Here is a 27,805-nt window from a genome sequence, read left to right on the forward strand (position 1 = left end):
GCCTTTCTGCTTCAAGTAAGTTCAAAATGTCACAGCCTCCTATTTACAATAGGACACAAATTTTGCAGGGCTCTGTACTCAGGGTTAGAGGTCCCTGGTGTGTGGTTTCACAAAACTCACGTTAGTCCAGCTCCTAAATTTAGGAAAGCCTGCTTGAGAGAGCTGAAATCTAACTGGTAGCAGCACACATGTGAAAAGCATTTTTACTTGGACATCTCCAGAGCATTTTCCCAAGAGCCATCTGCACTACGACCTTGAAAAACTGGGACTTTCTGCTCCATGCAAACTGATGGGTAACATCAGCAAGCAGCATACAGAAATTACTGTCATCTCCCTGCAAGCCAAACTGGGTTATGCAGAGGGAAGAAAATGTCATGCCAAAAAGATGCTGTGTTAAGCCTACCTGTAAATTTGCCTGTTTGTAGATAGATAAATTGTGGACATAGAGATACCTTGTTACAGATTTAGAAAATCTTCTCTGTTCATCATAATAAATACCTGTATGGCTTCGAATATGAACTCTCAGTGTTCCATTGCTTGCGAACTTCTGTCCACAATACGGGCAAATCTTCTCTTTTTCTCCTGTGTGAGTCTACATGGGGAGGGGAAGGACAAGAATGACTGTTCAGCATTAAATAAAAAAGTGAAATATGGAAAATTTAATTGTATTGACATTGACTGCTATTACCTCTATTATGTATTTTACCATCATACCAGGCAAAGATTCTAAGTAGCTCTAGGTGTTAAAGAATTGATCACAGAAAGAATATTTTAACTATCACCAGCACTAAATCACTGAGTTTGTCTTTTGAAATCAAGCTTTTAGGGCTGGAGAGCCTCACTGATATAAGAATTATTTCAAAATAGAAAAAAAAAACATATTACAAACTCTCCCATCCAACCTGTGTAGTCAACAGCAAGATGACCCCGAAATCCATTTCACACAAGGTCACCACCACTTTTCATACTGTACTTTCAAACACACAACTCTGAACTGAAGATGTATTAGTCTATTGAATTACTTTTCCTTATAACTGTGTCTGTTCTTTTAGTGGAGAATTTCTGATGACTTCATTTTGAAGTGATAATTTAAATGAGATGGGAAAGATAACACATTCAATTATAAGAGCAGCTGACTGTTTTGGTTTCCAGCTAGCACATGACCCTCTTCAGATAGGGAAATGAATTCTTATGTTGATGAAAAGACACTGTAATGACAAAAAATTCTTCATTACATCATAAAAAAAACCTTTCTCACTTAGTACATTTTATGCTGCAGCTGAAGCAAGAGTAAATGAGATCTCATTTCAGTACTGGATAGACTTGCACTGTTTTCATTCCCTGTCATTAAAGATAAGAATGCTAAACGCCTCTTGATCAGGATATAGTTATTTGGAAATCACTTGTATCTCTACCAGCAACATTGGGATATACCAGACAGACAGCTACTAATTAATTCCAAACACCCAAATACCAAAAGGATTTCTGGGAGCAATACAGTACAACTACAAGGCTCACAAACACAGCCAGTCCTAATCTGACAGGAGCACAAAGCAAAAGCAATTCTGATTTTACATGAATGTACGAAACACATACTATATGGCAAGCAATAAATGCATGATGTTTTTAAAGAAGTTCTCACAATCTGAATTAGGTGGCAGTACCTTAACTAACTTTTCTCAGCTGACTTTTCTTGATTCAATTATTTTCTTTGCATTTCTTCCCCATAACATCAACCTTACCTCAGGCCAAACTAGTGAGCAAGCCTCCTCCTAAAGTTTACCCCAATTCCATGGCAGAGTTTGGTGGAAAGGAGGGTGTAAGAGCAGTGCAGCCAGGCCTATCCTCCCACACACATGATGCTGGAGCACCTACGCTGAATTTATACACAAGCACCAGCTGTAGATTCTGCTGGGACCAATAACCCCGCTACTGCAATCAGCATTTTAGGGTAAGGACAATCACAGCCTTCTACTGAAAAGCCAGAAAGGCAGAAGCAGCTGGGGATTCTACATTGAATGACAACCTTCAGGACACACAAAAAATTATCAGTTGATTCTACTCACTTTCTTATGGCTCTTCAGGACTGAGGGCGTCACAAAAGCTTTGTCACACAGGTCACACTTGTATTTCTTATGTCCATCATGTACAACTTGAACATGAACATTTAATGTGTCTTTTCTTTTGAAAGTGGCATCACAGTGATCACACTTGAAGGTCCTCTCACCTAACAAAGAGAAAAACAGATCTTCCTGAGCTACCACCCTCTAAAAAAGTCACAGTGTATGTTTTTAGAGAAACCTTCAGGAAAACCTACAATTCAGCACACCGTGAATTACATATTTTGGATATTCTGGAAATGCTTATTCATCAGAATACACACTACTGAACAGGTTTTTAACATTTTCCTCCATCATTTTTAACATTTAACATTGGGAAAAACATTTACGACATACAATGCTTTAAAAAATTGCAGAAGCTTTAAAATAAAATCGCAAAAGAACAAACTGAACATGCCAATACAATAATTCATCTAACAGAAACACTGTTATGCAGGATTAAAAAAGGAAAGATTTGTGGTTTTTTTAGTTATGCCAGTGTGAATATGCCCAAAACAAAGTACTGTCTTCCAAGCTACAAGGATTTTAGATCATGAGCATTTTCTAAAATTTACACTGTTGATTTTCAAAGGATTGAATGATAGTCTAGGGCTCTGCAAGTATTAAAGATGGAGAAAATTCCACCAAAAATAAATCACAACACAGTCAACTAAAAAAAAAAAAAGGACAGAATGCCAAGAAAAGTTACTCATGAGTGAAAATGGCCACAGCATTTCTCTGAGCTGCTCCAGTTCTGTGCCAGAGACAGCAAACATGAGTCTGGGCTGGCACAGGAGAGACAATCTCAGTGGCAAGCTCTAAACTGGATTACCTACAAGAGCTGAGCAAGTCACCAACTTAGCTCTCTTTCCATTTGTCCTTTCTTAAAATGGAGGCAACACTATCACACTTAATGCAGAAATCAATTTCTTGCCATCAGATCTCAAATCATTGCTGGATTTTCTACAGCATGTTTGGATTTGCATTCAAGTGCATCTGAAGGCAAGGTTTGAATTTGGCTCTGAATTTTTTAACTTGCTGGGTACAGAGTTGAGTCCTAGTACCAATTTAACACAGCAAGTTGTATATTGGAGCAAGGTGCCACATGTTTGTTTTTGTCAGTCAAATATGAGAATGGAGAAAGCTGTTTTGCCTTTGACTTTGCACTTACTATTATGGATTAACAGATGTCTTTGTAGAGAGAAGGGGGTTCGGAACAGGGCTTTGCATTCCTCACACTGGAACGGTCTCTCTTCAGAATGGGTCTGTGGATGAAAGACAACGAGTCAGAGGAAAGGCTTGTGGAAATCCATCAGCTGTCATTGCAGTAACTACAAGCTCATTTTCTAGTTGGGACTCAGGAGGGGTTATCAAAACTGGAAGCATCAGGGGAAGAAGAATTAAAATAATCATTCTGCCATTATTCAGGATCCTGAAAGCCAGCGCAGCAGCTACTCTGTAACTGTGCCATCCTCATCCTCACAAGTGTCACATAAGGTGTGCATATAAACAGAAATACAGAATAAGCAAAGGAAAAAAATGCAAGCTCAGCTGCATTGCTTCAGCTGCACTAACACTGGCCTGGAATACTTATTAATATGAATAAATCCTTTGAAGTTGAACACACACAAACCCCTTTCTTTTCATTAAAGTTTTAAGGTAAAACAAATCTGATGTTCAAGACAGCACCTAAAATTTGGCAATGAAAATTCCTCAAATCGTGAGGCTACTTTTATATATAGCTTCTTTTATTTAAAAAAATACCAAACAACAAGAAACACCAGAAAAAAACCAAAGCCACGGAGGCAACAGTACCGAGATTTTTGTTGGCTGTAGAAAAATTCATTGTAGCTGAAAAACAGCCTCAAAGCTATGAATAAAATAAAAGGCTAAGCTTGGATGAATCTCCCAGACCGCAGAGTTGATGAAGGAAATTTCTTTTCTGAAGAAAAGAAAATCTTGGGAAACATCCAGCTTTATTTTACTTTTATAAATTCCAAAGCACTTTCCCTGTTTCCTAGTGTTTTTAACAGCTGTCCCACTGTAGATAATAAATTGTACTGATTAACTTACTATCTACCCAATTTCCTACTATTTTTTGCAAAGGAAAGCAGGTTTTCAAAGAATCAGCTTCCAAATCCTTTATTAGCTCACAAGGACCTTATTACAAACTGGAGTGCCCAGAGGAAAAGAGGATGGATAGTAAGTGTTTTATAATATGCAGGAAATTAGGTAAATGAGTTAATCTGCTAGACTAAGGGCAAATATTAGCATGGAACATATTTATATAATCTATTTCTGCTATCCAGAATCCACACAACTGTTATTCCACCCCTTCAACTGGGGGGAAAAAAGGGGGCTGTGGGGAGACAGCAAAATTCTTGAGAGGTTGGCTGAGGTCCTTGAACCCAGTTTGATTTTAACACCAATGGCCTCTCACAGCACCAAAACCTGAGTGTCCTGCAGTGGTATAAGGAGGGCTTGGGCTCAAAATCAATTCCTTGACCTTAGCCTAAGTCACTGAAAGCAAAAAGGCTACTGGAAGACCGTCACTGGTGTGTAATACATCTCATGTTCCTTGAAATCTGCTGCATGGTCCAGCCCAGACTCTACAGGGTCCCACCACAGCTGGCATTAGCTGACACCCTGGCTCAGCCCCTCAGCAGTGAGGCCAAGGATTGACAGGACATGAAGAGACTGAACTGCCTTCTCACCTCAACAGGGGGTTCCTCCAGAACAGGCTTGGGACACATGGACGAGACACTGTGGGGAAGCTTGCAGTGCTGCTGCCTGTGCTGTACCTGTTCTGTGGATAAATAGAAGGGTTCAGTCTCCAGAGCTGTCAATCTGGCACCTGTTTCACGAGCGCAAAAGTCATGCTGCTTATTTAAAAAATGCCCTGGTTTGGAACACTCACTACGTGAATGACAGTTCTGAAGAGCACAGTGATTTGTACACAACTCCTCCTTAGCACCTCCTTTATACTCTCCTCACCTTTTGATCAAAATACACAGATTGAGCTGCACATCTTAACTTCCCTACAAAGAAAATCACCTAACTAGGCATACCCATATGCAAAGGTACACAGATCATCCCAGCAACTGAGGATAGGCTCTTATGCAGCATTTCATGGCAGCCTTTCCTTTCCACAGCATCTTTGGAGGCTTAAGCCCAGCCCAAGGCTACTTATTCCCAACAGATAAACTGATGGAATACAGTTGTTTCAAATCACTATGCTTCCCAGGACCAAACAAGCCTGGATTAGCCATAAACCCTTTAAAATCCTGCGTCTGATGACCTATTTCTGCCGACTGCCATGTCCTCGTATTTTGTTCCCTGAACTCATCATCTGTACATAGCAACAAAGGAGCAGATGGAGCAAAAACATCTCCTGTATGGAGGTAATCTGCATCATATGGCTCAGAACATGCAACCTCATCCAGTCCAACCTGCATGAAAGGTGACTACTTTTGTCTGCAGCACAATCCCTTTTTGTCTCCTCATTTCAGATACTGCTCTCTTGCCTTGTCACAGAAATGGAACTGTATTTAAGTCACATCATTTAAGATCATTCAAGTCACAGCCTGAGCTCTAAGAGGATATCTGAGCTGTTTCCATATCCCAGAACACTTCCTAGCCTTGACACCTCCAAGCAAGTGGCAAAGCCAGCTTGCACATGCACCTATGAGCAGCACCTGTTTGCAGGAGCAGCAGATCACAGAGGAACCAGAGTTCCTGCCTCAGTTGTGCAGCTCTAAGAGCATAACAAGTGCTAAATTAAGGTTCACCTCCCAGTGCTCCACTGAACAGAGCAGATACTGCTCCATTCTATCTCCCAGTGAAATGTGAGGAACTAATCTCCTTCTGCACTTTTGAAATGACCCAACAGACACCCACATCTGAAAGATGTTTAAAAACACATGCTGTGGGAGCCATTTTTATTCTGAGACTTCCAGCATGAAATCAGGTTAAAAAAACCCCACACAGGAATTACAGAAACAAAAGCAAAAAGTTTCCGTCTAAAACACAAACCAAGAATTCAAAGGCACAAAATGTATCTGTACTCTCTTATACATAAAAAGGATGTAAGCCTGCTGTAAAATCCAAAGGTTTTTTAAGCATGTTGCTATCAAACTTAAAGGTATGTTTTCTGTTCAATGCTGTTGATTTAAGTGCTTTTAACTCCTATACCCATCGTCCCTACTGCAGGTATCTATGCTACCTGCTACTAGCCCAGTAACCTACTCCTGAAACTCAGAAAAGGATCCTGAAATTATTTAGAGTTCAATTATCTTCCTAAAAGAAAATAAACCTAGGAAGACATCTTACAGGAAACATACATCTAAAAATAATTTTAAAAAATCTAAGCTGAAGAAATACATAGAAGTATAATACACAATAAAGTTTTACATTTACACTGTTCCTGGATCAGCATTCCTGTGAACAAGCAGGAGAACCACTGTCCTCTTTCCCTAGGTATAGCCTTACCAAAATTATGGCACTCAAAACTATTTTGACCTCCCAAACCACCACATCCTTGAGTTGTATGGTACAACTGGCTTTTGTGCACATGCATCCAGACTCCCCTCGGCTGCCTGCTACCTCTCCTCCTGTTGTTTGCTCAGTGTGTGAGGAGAGAGGTGTGTCTGAAAAAGCAACTCAGGCCATCCATGTCAGTCTCCTGTCTCTCCTGCTCGCCTCCTCACTCAGCAAGTGAATTTAGAGACCTACATGTGGATGGGTGAACAGTCACAGCTGTTTGGGTAATCTTTATGCAAACACAGGAACAAGTTTCTCTCAATATTGAGCAGAGTTGATTTACAGCCAGTACTAGGTGCAAACAGGTCCAGGAAACCAGCATTCCAAAATGCTTTAAGGAATTCCGTCAAAATTTGGTACCCACTAAAGCTGTCTAAATTTTAATATTTTTCCCATTAAGTAGAACCTCTAATCCTTGTTTATGCTGGTGGTACTGCTGCTTTAAACACAGAATTGGGTCAAAGTGTTTACTGTTTCATACTTAATCCTGAAGTCCATTTTCAACCCAAACTCCTTACCAGTCATCAACAGCTAGCTAACATCAGGAAACATGTAAAAAGTATTCATTTAAAATACAGATCTATCTCTCTAAGTAACATTTTGTAAGTTTTTCTTAGAATATATTCAATCTGCAAGGTTCTGTCCAATTTTTTTAAAGTCTAGACTATAAAATATAACATATGGGAGATAATCTTGTCCTTCAGCAGGCTGCTGCATGCTTTCTTGTTTTAGACAGTCATCACCATTTCATCCTGTGAGAGGCATTATTACTGCTCTTACATGATTTATGGCTGCAAGTGCAAGAGATGGTGCAAAGATCCTGTGCCAAATTCCCAGATGGAATATAATGTGAGCCACACGGCGAAAGACTTGGAGGTATGGCTATATCAGGGTTGGGGTTTTTTTCCAATTTTTTTTCAGTCTTGTAATTCTGAAACAGCAGTCCTGGATAGAGCCTTGCCATTAGAAATGTAAGCCCAGGTTAAAACTAATGACAGGCATTACAGAAATTAAGCCAAGCAGATTTGAGCTTCAACACAGGCAGAACATCCCTTTGTGAGTCTATTTTTCAGGTAACGTTTCTTCCGATGATGTTTTAATATGTGAACACTGCACCACGTTCAAATTTAGTGCAGTTTGAAAGCATCTGCTGCTAAGTCCAACAATGACTGCAAGAGGACTACACATAGTTTTATTCAATTACACTATTAAAAAAAAGTATTTGAAGACATCTTTAAATCAGTGACATTAACTTGGTAATTAGTACTTAAAAAAAAAAAAACCACAACCAAAGCAAAGCAAAAAAATTTAAAACAAAACAAAAAAGTCAAAATGGGATTTACTTGATGCTTTTAACCAAGCAACTGTGCTTTACTTCTCCTTATTTAACTTTTTTTGTTTACTAGAATTGGTTCAGCCTTTTGAAATTTTGGATATAACAAAGAACACTAAAACTACATTCTCCAATACTTTAATCCCATGTTTATAAGCATGGCAGAGCTTAACGATGAACCACTTAAAAGAAAAAAAAAAAATCTGCAAATCTGAGTCTGGCAGACCTGTAAACAACAACAGCAGAGTGCTTTACCTTCTTGTGATTCTTGTAAACATTTCTGTGGGCAAATCCCTTTCCACAAAGCTTGCATTTATAAGGTTTATCTTCACTGTGTATTATTTTGTGTGCAGTCACTTGATCAAGTCGTTTGAAGGACTTATTGCAAACCTCGCAGGTGTAGGGGCGTTTTTCTGCAGAAAATGAGTGGGGGACATTTAATCTCCTGTTTATACAGGGGGAGAAGATGAAAGCCAGAGACAGTCATCTCCTCAGAGAGATTTCTGCAATTAAGTCAACCCAATTAAGATTAAACCAATTAGAAAGACACCTAATGCCCTTTATGTTAAGACAGTTAAGTCACTTCACAAAAGATGAGCCATGGTGTATCTCAAGAAATTGGCACATTCTTTGCAATACTCATTGCTAAAACTAAACTCTGATTAATTAGCTTAAATCAAAAGAGAATGACTTCAAAGAGGAAAATTGTGTTTCCAGATTACAAATGTGAAAGAGGCCATGACAGTTTAAATGTTTTAAAACTTAATTAACAATATACATATTAGCTTCCAAACCCAAAAGTTCCTATGCAAAAAGCCTTTATGCTTCAACTGGTGACTGCAACTTAACTGCACTAATGCTCATCCAAAAGTGTCAAAAGAAAGCCAAGAGCCTCTGAGATACAGATTATATTACAAGAAATGAGCTTTTGCTGTGGACTGATACCAAGAAAACAGTTCAACTCTAAGCCTGTGCAGCTGTAAAAATCTGCATTTGTTTAAATGCTAATGCATTTGACAGAACAATGTTTGTGTTTCCATTGTGTTGCTTGATGTTCCTAATCACTGGTGAGGGACACAGAAAATGCTGGATTTGCGGTGAACAGAAATCCTGGCAGAGCCACCTCGTGCCACACTGCCAAACCCAAAGATGGGACACTCCCTGCTCACAGTGGACTCGTGCTGGCACAAGGGAACCTTTGGGAGTAGTCTGTGGATGGTGTGGCCTATGAGCTGCTCTCCTCTGACCAGAAGCTGTAAGCCCACTAACACAGATAAACTACACAGATAAACAGGAAAACACAGTGTGTAGCACAGATCACTGACAGCACACCCAGCTCCCAGCCTCTTCTCCTCAGCAGAAAACTTCAGGCACTGGTTTTTCACCTCCTCTCTAAGCCATGTAGCAGCCTTTTGGTCCACCCCAGCTCGCTGACCTCATCTACTCCAGCTAGCAGGGCATAATAGCTTGACACAAAGCAGCAGTAGGAAGAAAACTACACCACTTCACTCAGAAATTTGGAAGGCTTGGAAAAGCTAGCTCAGTTTCCTTGGAGCCTGAGATTGGCTTGCCCAACTCAGACAACACACATTTTGTTAAGCCTTCCATAAGAAACTAACTCAGGTAAAACTCCACACACACAGAATACATATCCACACACACAGAGCTCTGTGTCATTTGTGTACATTACCTGAATGAGTTATCATATGGCGCTTCAGCTGGTTTGCCGAAATGAATTTCTTGTCACAGTCTTGACACTCAAAGATCTCATGGACCTGCAAAAGGTTTTATGATAATTAAATGTGTGTCTAAAACAAGACCATACCTCTTACACAGACATAAATTCTCTAACAGAATGCAGCTACTTATTAGCCAGTAGCTATACTAATACTCCAGAATATTCTGTGATTTCACCCTTGCTTGTCCCTTGCTGGAAACACATCATCTCCCAAAAAGTAAAAATTCATAACTGCCAACAAAAAAAGATCATTACAACTACACTGTAAGTTTGTATAACCTGTGTTTCTATCTATCATATCCATTTAAAATATCATTATTAGGTAAACATTAAAAAACCAAATGCAGACTAACTTGTCAGGACATTTTCTTCTAGCCAAGACACATGTAAAAATAACACAGAAACCACTTCATAGCTTCTGTCAGAATTTTAAAAAACAAGTACTATCACACTCTTGCAGGATTGTTTCTCTTAAAAGCTTTTAGAGGCCAGACAGTGGAAAGGCAGCATTGTCTCAAACTATAAATGCAGTATTTTCAACATCACAGCACATTACAGCATTTAGGACTAAATGCTGGAAAAACAGGAGGCAGTTGAGAGCAACTTCTGGTAAATAAAAAATAATGGTTGCCCAGTAGAATAAAACACTTTCAGTGTTAAACAAAAAGGTCAGAAATTAACCCAAAAGAGATGCTTGGAACTGGCAGGTAAAAAAAAGGGGTCAGGGGTTGGGAAGCAGAGAAGATTTTTAAGTGTGACTCTACTCAGGCCAATTTTGCAGTAAGTCCAGCACTACAAAGTTTAAAAAGTTCAGAGACTCAAGGGCTCTTCATACACACTCACAAACCCTGACCAAAGTAGGATCTTGATGGTGGAGGTACGACTGACATCAAAGAAGGCTTCAAGCACCAGCACTTTACTGTTCTTCAGCCCAACCTTTTACACCCCTCATGCTGATGCACTGCACCTGCATGCCCTCTGCTCCCTTTGGTGGTTGGTCAGTGCCCCTGGGCACTCCATGGCTCATTGCTGTCAGTGCTGCTCCCTGCTCCTCACAGCTGTGCCCACTGGGGATGAGGCTCAGCCCTATTCCCAATCACCACAAACTGTGTGCCTACAGGATCTACCTTGGTTTGGTCCCTTGGCAGACAGCACTACCGCTGAATGGAACTGTACAGGTCCACGTAAGAAATCTGCTGAGAAATCCAGAAAGGCACCAGTACAAACCAGTCTTACCACTAACACAGAAAACCTGCAATTCCAAATCCAAAAAAGCCTGACTGCCCTACACTTCAAGGTATCCTTCATCTTCTTTCTTAAAAGAAGAATGAACTGCATTGCCATGAACACACGTGCTTACAGTAAGAGTCAGAAGCTCAGCCACAAAGAGGGAGACTCCCCCAGCCCACCTACAAACCCTGGAAGTGCAGCACTATCAACTCTGACTGGGAAAAGAAGCCAGCAGCCCTGGAATTTGTTGGAATGTATCTTCCCTTTCCATTACATAACAGCAGAGCATCAGTGGGGAGGCCTGGCAGACTGTGCTACTCACAAGTACCTGCTCACTTTGAAATTTGACTTCCTGTGAACAATTCAAATCCAAAACATGAGATCCTTATATTGAAAGGAGTCATTTAGGAGGAATATGCACCAGTGAAGATTAACAGTCCCCTCACTTTCCTCCTCTTTATCATCACTGTTGAGTGATTGAACTTTGCATTTTACTCAAACTTCAGAACTCAGAATACAGTTAGACAGTTAAGGCATAAGCAGTGCACAAGACACATGAAGCTAAAAATGAGTTTAAATTTGACATGAAAGCAACAGATGTGAATGACCATGTCTTCAGAAAGTAAACACATATCAAGCCCCTACAGCCACCCTCTTTTACCTCCTTTCTTTGTCAGATTTTTCTGTTGTTTGGGCTTGTTCTCTGTTACATTTCACCTTTTTATTCTCCCCTTTTATTTCTTTACATTGAAATGGGTGGGGGGGAAAAATCTGTCTTTTTCTCCTGGTTTTACCTATTATTTTCATACTATTTTCATACTGGTTTTATGGCCTGTACAAATGTTTTTGCCAATGCTGATGATCCTGCCCCACTTCCTACAAAAGGAAATTAATTCAAGCAAACAGTGTGAGTACTACTATGTGCAATCTCCTTCACTATCTGATACACTTGTGAAGGTCTGAAATACCCATTTTCTGCATGTTTTAAAAGAAAAGCCAATCAAGAGCAAAGACAGTTTTATGCACAAAATCTTCATGGTGATTCTTAAGGTACGTGCTCAACTGGTAACATCAATCATACTTGAGAAACCTGTGTGTCACAATGTCTGCCCAGAACTACAACTACTGAAGCAGAACAAACATTTAACAAAATGGACACTCTAACCAGAGTATTTTGCATTTTAAAGGCCTGATGTGCAAGACCTGTGCCAATGTGTAAAACTTGTAATAACATCTGGCAAGGAACACCACTATAAGAAAATATAGCCCTATTAGTATGCCCTGCACTTCTTGTCTAACACAAGCAAGGAGAAAAACAAATTTAAAAGGAGGGGCCCCACCATTTCCTTTGCAACAACATATTTTAATTGATATCATTTATATCCTCAATGGATTCAGGTTATAACCAGGGTATTATAAAAGACTTACAGTTAATCTGATAAACAGTACAATGTAGCTTTTTGCAAAAACAGGTTCTCCTGGGTTTTAGTGATTTATCAAATTAATCTTGCAGGGACTTCCTCTGGGTATAATGGATTCAGAATCTCATATTCATGATCCATCTGTATTTCTACATGAACACCCTTATTTGAAATAGATGTTTTTCAACTGTTAACCCCTCCTGTTCTGGTTATAAAAGATTATGTGCATAAAAAAAAGGCATTCAAATTTGGGTTTGAGGAAGATTTTTTTTTTTTTTTACTACAGCCTAACTATAATAGAAGTAACTCCCCTAAGAGGTATTTCAAAAATCAGTAAAAAATGATTGTGCTTTGTAGAAAAACTGAAGGCTCATGAACCTATTTTATGGTCTGTATGTATGCCATGGTTACATAACACAGTGTTTAAGAACACTGAAGAACAGCAAGCAATTCTGACTTAATGCTGGAGTAACATATTAGCATTTGGGAAGAGATACATGAAAACTTTAGGGGATATTTGGCTTGAGTACGTGACTGCGTAAGTAAATACCCGCACTAAACCAGGTTGGCTTTGTAATCATGAAAGAGATCACCCAAAGGCTTGCATAGCAGCTTTCAAGCAACGTGAGCAGCACAGCCTCACATCTCAGGGAAGTCAGTGCCTGCTGTGAGTCAGCCTTCATCTCACTGACCTTTCGATGCTCCTGGAGATTTGCTGCTGAGGAACATTTCTTATTGCACACTGAACACATCAGCTTCTTCCTAGAATTTCCTGAAACAGAAACAAAATACCACCAACATCTTAAAGAGGAAGTGCTAAGAAAGAACCTAAATATTTCCACCGAGCCCGTGACATTTCACAGGTCATTTGACTGACATAAGATTTTTACATTTGTATCCCATCTTCAAAGTGCTCCGTATCAGGAGTTCTCTGTGGGTGTCCAACAAACTAGTCACTGGTGGAATGTAAATTAAGAAAACCAGAACAATAAAGAAAAAAACATTCAAATAGATGTTATCATACACCACCAATCCCACATGAAGAGCACAGTTCACAACTGAGAACAGCTCACTTGGCAACTGAACAGTTCATTTCATCCAGAAATCAATACAGGAGTTAGTGCAGCAACAAAAAAAAATCTCAAACTTGATTCAAACCATTTCCTATTTTTGTTTATTTAGGAATGATTAAGCATCCTACTATATAAAATATCATTAATAGTCTTTAACTAAACAAAACAGGGAAATCATATTAGCATCAGATGATGAATTCAAATCTTGTCTAAAATGCAAATTATAAAACAAGCTGTAGGTCAGCCACCAGACATTTTCCTTCCTTTATCACAGCTGCTTTAAAAAGTCACAGAACACTTAACTGAGTTTATCTATTACTTACCTTTAGAGATTCTTTTAGTTTCCCACAAAGCCACCATAAACCTAATTATTTGTTTATAATTTAAGACGTCCATGCAAGATAGTTCCTAGCTTAGGTAAAACACATCCATACTACATTGAACAGCACAAACATTATAAAAGTAAAAACTTATAAAACTTATGACAAGTATTTATATACACAAATAGATACATAATGCAGGAATACACTTAGTCCTTCAATGTGGAATTCATATACCACTGCATAACTGACAAAAACTAACCCTAAGCATAACAGTGCTCAGAGATGAAAAAAAAATTACTGATACCAAAAAAGTAGATAATTTCTCTAAGAATAATTACAGAAAATTTTCTCTACACTGCAAGAGTTTGGAAGCAGAAAGAGACTGAAAATCTTAAAAAACATATTAGTGCTGTCACCATCAACTGAAGACTGTTTTCTGTGCACTCTGGAATTCTGCTGTCCCCACACATAATGGTATTCCTTTGACATGGAGAGGGGGCACACAGAGAGTGCAGAATGCCAGAACTGGGACCTGTGTTGTAGACCTGAGAGTAGTATTTTGCCCTTTCATGAGAAGAGAGTGAAGTTTGAGGGAAAACTACTCACAGCACACAGATATGAAAACACTAGGGCCTAAGAGGACCAGTGGATGGTCTGATCTGGCTTCCTGCACAACAGACGCTACAGGATTTTATGCAACCCTGATCAAGCTTAACGGTTTGATTAGGCAAAGAAAAGACATCCCACTGTGTCCTGAAAATAGAAAAAAAATCAAGAACTCACCATTTCCTGTAACAGTGTGTGCCAGCAGGTGATTTTCCTCACTCCTGAAACACCTGGCTTCATCTACTCTTTGCCTAGTTTGAACTTCTCAGGATTCCTATTACATTTTCTGCAGGAGACTAATGATTCATGTGGCCTACAGTAACTTCTCCAGGAGGGGAGGAGGAATAGTAATCTTGCAATTATGTTATTTCTTAATTTTCTATTTGATACAAATGAATCCATTAAAAAAGACACCAAAGACAATGCTTACTCTGATTTGCAAATTTAAGGCTAGGAACATGTCACAGGGGATTTTTTCTGAAGGAACATTAAACTCTTACCACTGTGAACATTTTCTTTGTGTTTTTTCAGGGCATCCTTGCTCTTGAACCTCTTCCCACAGCTATCTGCCTTGCATATGAACCTGGCATCCCCTCTGCACGCCTCCTTGTGCTGCTCATAACTACATGGGATAACAAAGAGAGACAAAAAAAAAAAAAAAAACCAAACACATCCCTTAGTGTCTCCAGAAAACAGAGCTGTAGCAAGTACTCAGAGCTGAACACATGCTGCACTGCAGAGTTCCAAGGCCACCTCATGCATTACTTACAGCAGAGAGGAATGAAAGCATTTGAGTCCTTGCCCTGTTAGGATTCCCAAACACTACCAAGCTTTTGGAAAGCTAACATGCAAAGGGAGGCCAGCAAGGACATGACAGCAGTCCTGTAACTCGGACACAAAACCTCGATTCTGAGCTGAAGGCAGTATTGCAAACAGAGCACTGGAAACTTCTTGAGGAGTCTCCCAGGCTGATATTCTCTGTGCACTGAAGGACACTAAGAGACAAAAAAAAGGAAAAAAAGGAAGTAAGGGCAACATTCTGCAACTTGAACAGACTTGCAGGAACTACAAACTATATATACCTTTACAAAAAGCAGGTTAACAATCTGTAATTAAATGTATAATAAGAAGTAATACATTTATCTAATTTTAAGAAAATACATATACAAACAACAAAAGAAAACCAGTTCTGTTTCTGTGCAGAAGCATAATTCTAAGATATACGACTTTAGTGATAAAACTGCATATTTATACTCTCAAGGACAATAAAGACGTGTTCTTAAATCTCACATCTTTCATGTTTCTATTTTGTTTTTCCATCACCCAAATATTTAATTAAGGGAACAAGAAGCATTGCTTTTCTTGGTTTAATTTTTTTTTCCTTAAATCTTACTTTAACTCTGTACCAGCTTTGACAGCTTGAAAATTACACCTCCTAAACTACTAAATATTCCACTGATGGAGACCAGTAATACTGCACCAAACTGCTGCTCTGGTCTGGTCTCCACTGTATGATTTTAACACATAAAAAATTGTCAATATTTTTCCAATTCCCATTGAATTCTACAACAAATATGAGAAATTAACACATTAAAAGATGAAAGCAGAGGGTTAGGGTATAAATACAGATGCATAAAAATGAAAGCTTAGCTTGTGATTAGGTCAAGAGAAACAAAAGTTTGAATTAAATTGATTTAAATGATCCCTGAAAAACACTCCTGTTTCTACTCACTGTCTTTGCAGAGCTTGTTTAACAGGGAATTTCTTTCCACAATTTCGGCACTTAAATTCCTTTTCCTCACTGGGTTTTTGGTGCAAAGTCTGCAGATGCTCAGCTAGGATCTCCTGGCTGGCAAAACTGGATTCACAGTTTGGGCATGCATGGTCCTGTTTACAGGTGAGAGGATCTGCATGATTGGAAGCAAAACCAATGTAAAGGAGTAGGTCCCAGGTAACATTAAGAGAGACTCTCTGCCAGAAACAGATTATGCAAAATGGTGGCATGAAACTCACGAAAAATAATGTCTCTGAAGAGATTATAAACAGCCTAACAAAAGTGGATTACCATCAACATTACTGAAAATGGATGGAAAGTGTTAAGATGGGTGTGACTTAGACTGTTGGCCCAAATTAGTCATTCAACTCAATCAGAACCTCAATGCAATTAGTCATTCATGAATTCATCTTCATCTTTGATAAAGATGCTGAGAATTCCCCAGACAGCTCAGCTCACCTTTCTTTTCCTACACACCTTAGGACTGGCTGAATAGCTCTATGGAAGGTTTATTTCTCTCCCACCTAAGTAAGAAAGAAATTACCCCTCTTAGAGCAAAAGCTCAGCATTCATAAGCTTGTGTGTCAGGTGAAACAAATTCTGTCTTTAGTTCAAAAATTAATGGTTACTGTATAAAGCTCCCTCATTCACTCGGTAATTCACAAGACTTGCTGCTCCTTATAAGGCAAAGAAGCTCAACTCCAACCCAAAAAAAGATAAAAATAATGCAAGAATTCAGGTTCAACCCCAGGGACCTTCCAGTTCCCCAGTCCTACACTGTTAGTATTCTCTTTCTTCATCACCACTTTTAAGCTCCCAAGTTACCCTATATTTTACATATTGCTCACCTGCAATTTTTTCACCAGCTGGTTGAACTTCCTTATTGCTGGCACTGTCTTCATCTTCCTGGATAACAGTTACTTCCTCCTCCTCCTCCTCCTCTTCTTCCATGTCACTGTCCAAGTACCCAATCAAAAGTTCTGTGTCTGTTTCAATATCTTCCACAGCCAGATAGAAAATATTTTCCCCCTCCTGTTGCAAACAGCAAGTAGAGACAATAAATACTTATGTCAGAAAAACAAAAATCTAGACAAGTATGAGACCCTAAACTAATATTATCCCTCAACCATGGAAGGGTTGGCTTCACTCCTCAGGAAGCACAATGCTACAACAGCCTTGCTGAAGACTTCTTTCCCAGTGTGACTGCACGGATAGGGTGCATTTGTGTTCTGCTATTTTGGGAATATTCCCCTGCCTCACCTGTGAGGCTTTTCCACTATTCCCTGAGCTTAGACCAAGGTGGAGATGGCATTAAAGTCTTCTCCTGCCACACTCTACTTGACAAGAACTTCAGGGTTTGAAAATGAAATATTTCAGTATTAGAAAAATAGCAAAATTTAGATAACCAACACAGCTTTATCTCTGCCCCCAGCTGACTGCAGGACTTCTAACACAGCTTTCAGCAGCATGTTTACATAATGTTATTTTCTCTTTCTCTCTCTCCTTAAGATTCCCAGCCTTCTCCAACCAGGGCTTTCACCCCTGGTCAGTTATCTTCACTATCAAATTAGCAGGCACATCTGGAAAATGCACTTTAAACCCTGTGCTGGTTTAAATCAGTGTGGATCCACAAAAGGCCAAAGGATCCAGCCCGCATTCTGCATGACAGCACAAACTCCGTAACAATAAACTCCAAAAGCTTCTTGATAATGCCTGGACAAGCTTCCAAATAGCTACATAAGCTAACAACTTTGGGCTTTGACAATACTTAATTAAAGTTACCATAGTTACACTATGGGGTGTGGGGAGGAATCTGTACATCTGTCCCCTACACTGATATTCTGTAAGATAGAGATACCTTTTTTCTTTCCCTATGTGAACCAACTGCTTTAGGTACTGCCCAAAGCACTGACGGAGACTCATTTCTATGCAATGAAGACTCCCAGTTCCACCATAAATTTTAAAGCTTATCTGAATAACACTCAGAAAAGTTAACTGAAGCTTCTTTGCCCTGCATCTATTCATACATTTTGTAACAAGCTTCCTTGAGCAAGGAAAAGATAATGATTTTTAATTTTTGTAATACACTAAGATTAGTTTAAACTGTCAACAGGGATGTAGCATTCCCTGAACTGCAGAAGGTCTGTTATATTTTTCACAAGATACTGTCAAACAGGACTGAAACCTGCTTAATTCAGTAGACTGGAGAGAGCTGCTACGTTGAAGGATGCACCACTTTGCTGTCCTTATCTCAACAGCAGCATTGGAAAAAAAAAATTATGATTTTTTTTTTTTTCTCAAGATCTATTCTGCAGTCCAGATATCTACCAGCACACCAACCTAACCTCTGTACACATCTACAAGTTACTGGGTTTCATATGTCTCTGTCAAGTTGCAGAAACCTTTAATTTAGTACAGTCTAAAGTCAAAACAAATCCTCTTGACACAAGGAAAAGTAGAAGGTCTTTCTACACTCAGTCTCCACACAGGATAAAACCACTGGGTAAATCTCTAATACATCACTGTTTAGGACAACCTTATTCTAAATGCAAGACAACCTCATGAAGGGAAGCACATCTCTGTTACAAGATTAACAAAAATAATAATGGAAAAAAAATTAAAATTTTTTAAGTATTTTGAAAATTTGGAAATAAAAAAAGAAAAAGTAATGTATCCCAAGCAAAAATAAAGCCCCAAGTACTAGGAGCTGTCAATATTTGAATGCTCTGGGTTACATTTGCATTAGAAAGAAATTAGCTTTGGTGTCAGCCCAATCTAAACTCATTTCTCCTCCAAGGTTAATTTGTTTGGCTTTTCCATCCAAACAAACGCTAACAGCCAGGTATTCAGAGCATCAATTAATCAAGATCCACCCACTAACTGTAGCAGCTCCTCAAGGCAGCATTTTGAGTGAAAGCGATGGAAGATCTCCAGAAACCATAAAAGAATTTACATTTCTCTCCCCCAAGCAGCAGCACCTGTATGAATCACATTAATCTACGTGCATGCAGATACAGTAAACAGCCTTTTAAATTATTTTAATAACCCCCCCTGTTTCTAAGAACACATCTGCAGCCATTCCACCTGCCCATGTGCTTAGACCATGCTGGCTGTTTTTCTAGCACTCATCGGCAGCAAACCACAATGGTCCTTGGGAGAAAACTCCAAGTGCTTGCTCATCATGGTGGCACCACAATCTCCCTTCATGTTATTCCTGGTTTATTATTCAATTATGTTTTTCTCACCTCTGCCTTCACTGTCATCTTTTACACTATAAGCCACACAGACCTGCTCAGCAAATACAGTTTTCCAGTTCCAACAGCCCTGGCTATCTCCTTTTTGGTCCACTACAGGTACCTCTTCCATGCAGCCTCTTGGCTTTTCCATACAGTTACACACCTTCATATCTGCTTTGTAAGAGGGAACACAGGACCACTGACAGCCCATCACACTTTAATCCAAAAGCATAAAACACTTATGTCATCACTCCTGAAAGTTGAAAACACAGGAGGAGGAAGCAGCACAGTCTTGTGTTACCGGAGGGAGTGTAGGGCTTTTCCACCCTTCAGAGCCTCAACAGCTGGCTCCAACCCAGCCTTCCTAATCCTCACCCCCTTTGCCTCTGTGCCCACAGAGTGTTACCTGATTTCCCTCTGTATCTGATTCCCTGGCAGCAAACCAGCTCTTCAGCCTACCTGTTCTGCCAGTTCCCCCTGGCTAGCTCTCCAAACGAGGACACTGCCTCTCCCAGTCTTTCCCTGCAGCTCCAGGATGTCAAGTTTGGCAGAGGTAAAACCAACACAGGCAATGTCTGAGGGCAGAAACTGCAATCCAGGAAATGCGTGGAGATGATTTTACACACCCCCACACAGAGCCCAGAATTCAGATTATACCTCATCTAAAGTACAGCATCTGAACCACACACACACAAAAGATCCAGAAGCCTCAGCTCTCTCTCCTGATCTATTCCTATGGAGTTATATTGCATGGCAAGGCAGAAAACCTCTGAGACACAAATGTGACACTGAACAGAACACAAGGCTAAACTACTACAGCAATTCTGGCATTTCTCCATATTCCAGTCTTCAGTAATAGCTCCCAATGAAGGCTGGAATATTTTTCCATCTGAATATTATGGATTAGGATAGGCTTTAAGGTCCTAAAAAACCGTGTGAGATAATTTAGCAAATTTTTATTCATTTCTATCATTTTCTTTATAAAGAAACCCACTAGCATGCACTGGATATTCCATTAAAACTTCTATTCAGAAGTTCAGGTCATTTACTGGAAAGATAATCATGAACATTAATTGTTCCCACTGCTCTCTCTTGTGAGCCTTACTTTGCCTTTGCTAACAATGACTGTGCACTGATGAGGTGCTAATCACACCTCCTGCATGAGAGCTGTTCACATCTGCTACCATAAGGAGGACAACAAATTTCATCAGAAACGAACTTCTGTTTTCCTGGCACAGAAAAAACAAATTTTTTTTTTTGTCCAGCCTCAAAATAAACTATAATTCTTTTGTCAGGGACACACAGGCTAATCCTTGGGGAAGAAAGTAATCTCATGATGAAAAAGCAGAACAGTCATTTTAAGAAATGCTGATAAATAATTCTCCTTTTCCTGATTGTTTACCAGTTTGGATTACATCAGCAAATACCTTAAGTTAGCCTGAAACAACATTTTGTCAAGTATACATTTTGAGAAAAAAAATTCACAGTCATGTAATTCTTATTTATGTGGGAGTGGAAATTAATTTACTGTGAAACTGGGCTGTTAAAAAAGAAAAGCAGATAGCTAATTTCCTTAATAATCACCAAAAGAACAAAAGCTGGAACTGGAAAGGTATCCCTGTCTCTGTTGTATCCTGTAAAGTCACAGAACACTTCCAAAAATGAGCAATTAAACAGAATAAGACTCTTCAGCTCGAGCAAAGAGCTGTCAAATCAAAGTGAAAGGACATAACAGAATTCCATAAAATCAAAGATGGCACAGAAAAGTAAAGTAACTATTCACTGTTACACCAGAACCAGGAAATCAAGTGAAATTAAGGAGAGTCTAGAAGAAAACCAAAAGCATATTTCAACATAATTAAAGAACTGGAACTCATTACCACAGAGTACTGCAAATGACAACTATAAAAAATAAGCTGGATAAATCCAGATCAACAGCAAAGACAAAAAAATTATCTTTTTTTATTAATTTGTCCTCAGGCACTATATGATCACCCTATCAGATAATTAGATTGTTCAATTTTCTGTTTTCTACTTAAATATTTTCAGCACTGTGCCTCCTTTCAAGCCTGTCACACTTTCATAATGAATTATATAATATATTATCTATATTATATGATATTACTAATTTTATTGAACAATAACGTAAAATGCATGATTCTGCTTTACACATAAGTAATCCATCCCCAAGTTTGGCAGAAAACACACACAGGTCTCTAAATAATTAGTCCTTAAACCTTCCAAATAGCATCAGATTCCAAGGACTTTTCTGGTCTTTCATCCTACCACTCTTATTTGTGGTATTACCTTAAGCAGAAGAGTTCTATTCTAAAAAGAAAGGAAGAAAAAGAAAAGCAGTTCTCTACTTTCCTCAGATCTTGCAATTTTATTACAAGACATGAAGGCCAAAGAGGAAATCAAATTAGTAAATCAGTAACAGGAAGCAAATGGTAGGAATCCACCAAATCTACCTGGATGGCTGCCAGGTTCTTCTGTTCCTGGGATGGAGCCTCATGGACAAAGCGCAGCCAGTTCGAATGGCGTGGGTTGCTGGCATCCAGGATATAAAGGACCTCGCCTTTGCTCCCACGAACCTGAAACATTCAAAAAAAAAATCCCTGAGCAAAATTAAAATTAAAAATCCAAATACGTCCAGGTTTTCTCTACTCAGTGAAAAACACTCTTGAAAAAAAGAATTGGGCACACAAGATACATTCATCTCCATATCTAGACCTTTTGGCTACCATTACAGATCCATATAATTCGTACAATTTCTACAATTTTGACAGAATTCCAGCTTACTTTGACAAAAGGAAGATAAAAGAAATAAAAACTTAATATTAACTAAGTCATTCTTCCCCCTCAAAACACAAAGACATACTGCTGTAGAAGTACATCTGTCACTGCCAAAAAAACCCATTTGTTTCATTTTAAGCAATAGATCACTTGAATCTCCACTGATCCAGACAACAGAGAGCCATGCAAAAAGGTCATACAGCCACACTATTATTCCATGTGATTTATTTATATAAGGAATGGATTTTATTTTCCATCTGTCAACAAGAAGTATCCAGGGCAGGTATTTCCTAAGAGCTAGGGAATTTGGCTATGTAAGATCAAAATTAGATTGTCTTCGTGGCTTTGTATATAAATTGCTCACATTCTTGCTATATTTGTTTCTAATAGAATGCAATATCATATTTCTTCAGTATGACTGCTTCAATTACCTAAACATTTAGGGTATCATTAAAAAGACAAAAACTGTATTCCATTACAATAATAGCTGGTGACAGAACGTTGTTCTCAGATTAAGCAAAAAAAGAATTACTGTAGTTCTGCAAACAAATAAGGATCTTCAAAACTCATTACGGCTCTTCTGAAGGAAAAAGGACACATCATGAAAAGGTGCCAACATTCAAACTTTAAAAGCTCTGACTTTCCAACACATGGATTAACCACAGTGAAAAGTGTCAAACCTACACATTGAAATGCATCTGGAAACAATATTATCTGACACTAAGCACTAATGGTTTCCCAGAGAGGCCCTGGATGTCCCAACCCTGGGAGTGCTCAAGGCCAGATGGGATGGGGCCCTGAGCAACCTGATCTAATGAGTGGCATCCCTGTCCCTGGCAGGGGGGCTGGAACTGGATGGTCTTTAGGGTGCTTTCCAACCCAAACTATTCTGTGATACTGTAATAATCACCCAATTCTACAGAGGCTTTGTGCTTTAGCTACCAAAGCAAAAGTTACAAGAGCCCACCATGTAGATCCTATAAAGGCTTCCATCAGATCTTGAGTTGGAATGAGAAGCAATCCAGGCCCTATTATAAAAACTATAGATTACACTATCTAACTTTTCATCAATTTTTATTTGCTTGATCCTTAAATTATATAATTAAATTTGCTTCAGTGATACACAGTCATCTCAGTTATGCTTTCAGAGTCTTTGCCAATCCACAAAGAGATGCCAAACACGAAGCAGAGCTTTAACACATATGGAAATTATCGATAAAGGAATATGATAAATCCCTTAAAAACATTCTGTATTTTCCACTGCTTTTTTCACCTCATAAAGAAATAATGCTGCATTGAATATACACATGTGAGCATGAGAAGTTAAGAAAAAGGGCAAAAACACTGTACTTTGTGTGGACTAGACTGGTGACATGAACCAGTCCTTTCCTGGTTCCACGAACAGAAGGTTCCTAAATGAACTGATGGCAGCAGATGAACTGATGGCAGTGGATCTCAAACCTAGCACTTCAAACCAACACTAAAATGTGTTGTACCTCAAACTGAGGTGCTCAAGAACTATCTTGAGAATCAGCATAAAAGGTGTCACTGAACAGATTCAGTCAAATGTCTTCAATGCAAGATGAAACATGTGACATTGACTGTTACCACAGTGAGGTTCCAACTCAAAGCCAATCAGGACAATTTGAATGGTGCCACATCAACAAGCACCAGAAGAATTCAGGAACAGAGGAGTTCAGGAAAAGATGTGTCCCTGGTCAATGTATAAGCTCCCCATATGAAACCCTACACAGGCCTAAATAACACCTAAGCTGCTTTCTGGAAACAATTTCCTAAACATTTCTAAATCCAAAAACCTATGTTCATCAAACGATCAGGTAGAGAAAAGTACTGGCTTCTGCACTGCTTCTTTTTGGATTAGCTGAAAATATGATCTTTATTGCTGTAGCATAAAACAGCTAGATGTAATACTTCTGCATCCTGAGTTCAGACTATCACAGAGCTCACTGCAGAGTAAAAACTCACTTTTTAACATTGCTGGAGATATTTTAATAACTCCAGCAAAAGAAACCTGAGGCAGCAACTGCTGATTCGCTTGCTCAGTAAGAAGCCTGGGACAGAGACAGCATGTGACATTTTCCTTCAGCCAAAACACACAACAAGTTTTCCATGGTAATGAAGCTCCTTCTGGTGCCTGACATTATCTGACCCTGCCAGGGACAGAAGGGTACAAACAGCTCACTCCTAGACTCCTGCAATCATTCTGTGGAGCTTTCACGAGCAGGGCTGAACTTCACCTTCCCTGGAATGATAACCAAATCTCCCTAAGCAAACTGTGTGTGATCTTCTACAGTAAGTACAGACTGGAATACCAACACCTGAGCCTAGCAGCACGTGCTTTCTAGCATCTTAAACACATCCCATAACTGAAGATGGGAGGTCCACACTCTCAGCTACTTTCAGGAGTAGATCCTTCTTGTCACCAAAACCAAGAGATCAGTAATGGGCCTGCTCTATAATTAAATATATAAAAGTCACTATAATTAATACAAAGTCATACATTTAACATGGAAAAAGATGACTAAAGCAAGTTTTAACAGAGTTGATTACAACAACATTAGTAACTGCTCTGGACACCTATCTATCCCATTTGAGAATAATTTACTAAAATTGAAATTCTGGGACATAAGACTTGCAGCTGAGATAGCACACCAATTTCTTATTTGTGTAAAAGCCCAGATCATTTAAGAAATGAGAAAAACAAAAGCATTTCTGAAAATTAAACAAAGATTCAGCCAAAAACATTTAAAAGCAAACAGTTTTCAATGTAAACAGTATATGAGGAACAATCACCGGGAAGGTAGTCGACACACAGAAAAATTAAAGACTATGTTGTCCAGAATTAGATTTATAGTATCATATTCACCTTAACAGCAAACGCAGAATTCATCTAATTAATATTTATTTCATCATGAATCAATGGACATCATTTGACTTAATGTCTTGTGTGTGAGAGCCTTCCTGTGCCAGAAGCATATTTTATAGGCAAGATACCAAAGAAAGACGAAAAAAACCAAAAAAATAAGAAAGCCAGCAAAACATACCAAGCTTAATGTGCTTGACTTCTTATACCCCAATCCTAAACACCACAGCTCTGATCTGAAGCTGGCTGCAGCCAATAGCAGATTTTCTGTTGCTTTCACTAGTTTTCAGGCAGGCTTATTTAACTGAAAACAACTGCCACAGCAAAAGTGATGCAAGTTAAGCAGTAGAAATGTAAGTTCATTTCATTTTCTTATATAAATAAACACAAACATTGGCTTCCATTGAAAGACTGTTTTCTGATCTCTTTGGTTTTAATGTAACAATGAAGAAAACATGATCCTGGCAGATAGACAGAAACCCAACCTGAAATATGTAACATTCAGCATTACATGGCGTATTATGTTCCATCCAGCCCTGACCAACATTTCTTCATGGTATGTCAGAGTATTTGAAGAAGGACCAAATCTTTCCAGCGCTCCCTGTTTCAACATTTGCCAAAGTCATCACCAGAAGTATATGCCTGCCACAATCCAGTAGGAGTGAAATTAATTCCCCTCTCTCGGTTAAGGATAATGAAGAAAAGGAACTGAACATACATGAATGAACTGATATCTTCCCTTCACAAAGGCGCATCTGAGCCTCCAGAGCAAAAACGTCTGTGAACTTCTAACCTGAAGATTATTTCCTGCTTGCCTTTAAAGCACTTGCTTCTCCCAGCAAATAGACACAGTTCAAAGCTGCTATGCCAAGTTTACTAATACACACAAAGAAGTATTTAATCAAGGTGTAACAACAAAGCTCTCAATTCATCACCAACAACAAGCTGTGTCCTTCACCAGCACATTTAGAGAGCTGGGGGATAACACAGAGGTGTTTTCTTAACAAAGAGAAAGCACAAAGCCATTTGGACCTCTTCTTGGCTTTTTACTATCACTCTTAACTAAATGGTTACCATACATTTGTTTGAGGGTTTTTATCCTTTCACGACACTCATAAATAAAACATTTCAGCTTGTAGCTCTTTACAAAGATAACAGCAAGATCAAGGATGCTTCCCACCCACTGGAATCTTCCACTTCCCAGGAATCTGTTGAATGAACAAGTATAAGCCTTTGATTTCTTCACAACTGTACATGTTACAGACAGAGTAATGGCATTCTGCTATATTTAATTTAATTAAAAACTCTAACATCTTCAGAATTTTACTGAACAAAATCACTGGGCTCAATAAATGTTCTGGGTGCCACATTTTCCCTGAGACCCAAAGAAAACACAATGCGTGCAATTCCGTCTCAACGTGATGCCTTAAAGATGCCAACTCACAATGCTGGTCTTGGAGAAAAAGGAATGGCTTGATCAAAATAGACCACATCACAGAGCACTACTCTGCACAACCAGAAATGCATGTGGCAAACTTCCTCACAGCAAAATATTCCATAAAATTGAAGCCTGGATCCCAGGCATCACATGCCAAGGAAAGAAATGTTGCACTAATGCCCATTTTTTTCCTTGACTCACAGAAAGCCTCTACTGCTTGAGACTTCTTTCTGAAGGTGTTCTCTCTGAAAACATCATTTTTTTACTGCCATCAGACTGTGAAGTCAGGCTTTAGTGTGACTCCCACCAACAGCCTTCAAATTAGTTATTTTTAATATCTTTGGTACAGCTGACTACACACAAACTTGGCCAGCTTCTGTGCGTGCTTCCCACAGGCTCTGGAATAACCATCTACTTGGGCTGTTCAAGTCTTACTTTCTGCATTCCTGGTCTCAATTTTCAACTTCAGACTACTCCCAGCATGATTTAAATTATATTATAAAGCTCACGTTCAGATCAACTTCAGTAAACATGAACAACTTGGGTTAAAACATTGAGGAAGTCATAAAATTTGGTATGCAGGAATCTTTTCAAGGCTCTCAAAACTAGGTTACAGTAAGATATTATGAAATTATTTTAAAGCAGCTCATAAAAACCTCATTTTCTGATTTGCTGTCAACGGGGTCACATTAGTGTCACCAATAAATAAATGTATTTGCCTTTTCTTTCCTGTCGTGCAGAAACAGATAAATCTATTTAAGTATGAGCAATGAAGAATCTGGAAAATCATAAAGCTTTCCAACAAACCTAAAGGGCTTCTCATTGCTGTAATCCACCCACTGTCTTTTCTGAAAACCTTGTTCTAGCACAAGCATTTTACTGATTTAAAACAACCTGCAGAAACATCAGGAAGAGCCAAGTGAGCCAGGGCACATTAACATGTGCTGTACTCAGCAAACATCTGTAATTAAAGCACACTGTATTGCTCTGGTTTCAGCTGGGAACAAAGAGATGAAACTGGCTGCTCTGAGTACCTGACCGAAAAAGGGAAAGGGAACAAATGGTCCACATCTCTTGTTTGGGAAGGGGCATTTGGGGCACACCCCTAGATTGAAATAGACAAAAGAAAGGGAAAGGGAGAAAACAGAGCTTCACAGATTGGAGTTAGCACTCACCTAGGAATATTTCACCACTCACAATATTTATACTGAGTTTGAGTAAAAAGAAATGGGCTTTTAACATTCTCTCACTCATCATTCTAGTGTATGGAATCTATCTGTAGCCCTGCTAAGGCTGCGTCAATGCTCTGCTCACT

The 27,805-nt window shown here is 39.0% G+C and overlaps 1 protein-coding gene across 3 annotated transcripts in view; it reads right to left on the reverse strand.

Annotated features, from left to right (window-relative positions):
• Positions 1 to 27,805, reverse strand: part of PRDM5 (PR/SET domain 5) — a 58,445-nt gene that overhangs the window by 25,085 nt on the left and 5,555 nt on the right. For 2 of the 3 annotated variants that reach the window (XM_041482322.1, XM_041482321.1), the window contains exons 3-12: positions 21,844 to 21,966; positions 16,985 to 17,168; positions 16,095 to 16,269; positions 14,863 to 14,984; positions 13,053 to 13,132; positions 9,662 to 9,746; positions 8,227 to 8,384; positions 3,271 to 3,364; positions 2,067 to 2,227; positions 499 to 592 (exon numbers count right to left, since the gene is read on the reverse strand). In XM_041482322.1, coding sequence (XP_041338256.1) covers positions 499 to 592; positions 2,067 to 2,227; positions 3,271 to 3,364; positions 8,227 to 8,384; positions 9,662 to 9,746; positions 13,053 to 13,132; positions 14,863 to 14,984; positions 16,095 to 16,269; positions 16,985 to 17,168; positions 21,844 to 21,966 — 1,276 coding nt within the window. Of the gene's footprint in view, positions 1 to 498; positions 593 to 2,066; positions 2,228 to 3,270; positions 3,365 to 8,226; positions 8,385 to 9,661; positions 9,747 to 13,052; positions 13,133 to 14,862; positions 14,985 to 15,264; positions 15,358 to 16,094; positions 16,270 to 16,984; positions 17,169 to 21,843; positions 21,967 to 27,805 lie in introns of all 3 variants that reach the window. The other variant, XM_041482320.1, reaches the window with a different exon arrangement.

This window comes from Pyrgilauda ruficollis, unplaced genomic scaffold, assembly GCF_017590135.1.
Source record: "Pyrgilauda ruficollis isolate IOZ18807 unplaced genomic scaffold, ASM1759013v1 scaffold58, whole genome shotgun sequence".
Lineage (NCBI taxonomy): Eukaryota > Metazoa > Chordata > Aves > Passeriformes > Passeridae > Pyrgilauda > Pyrgilauda ruficollis.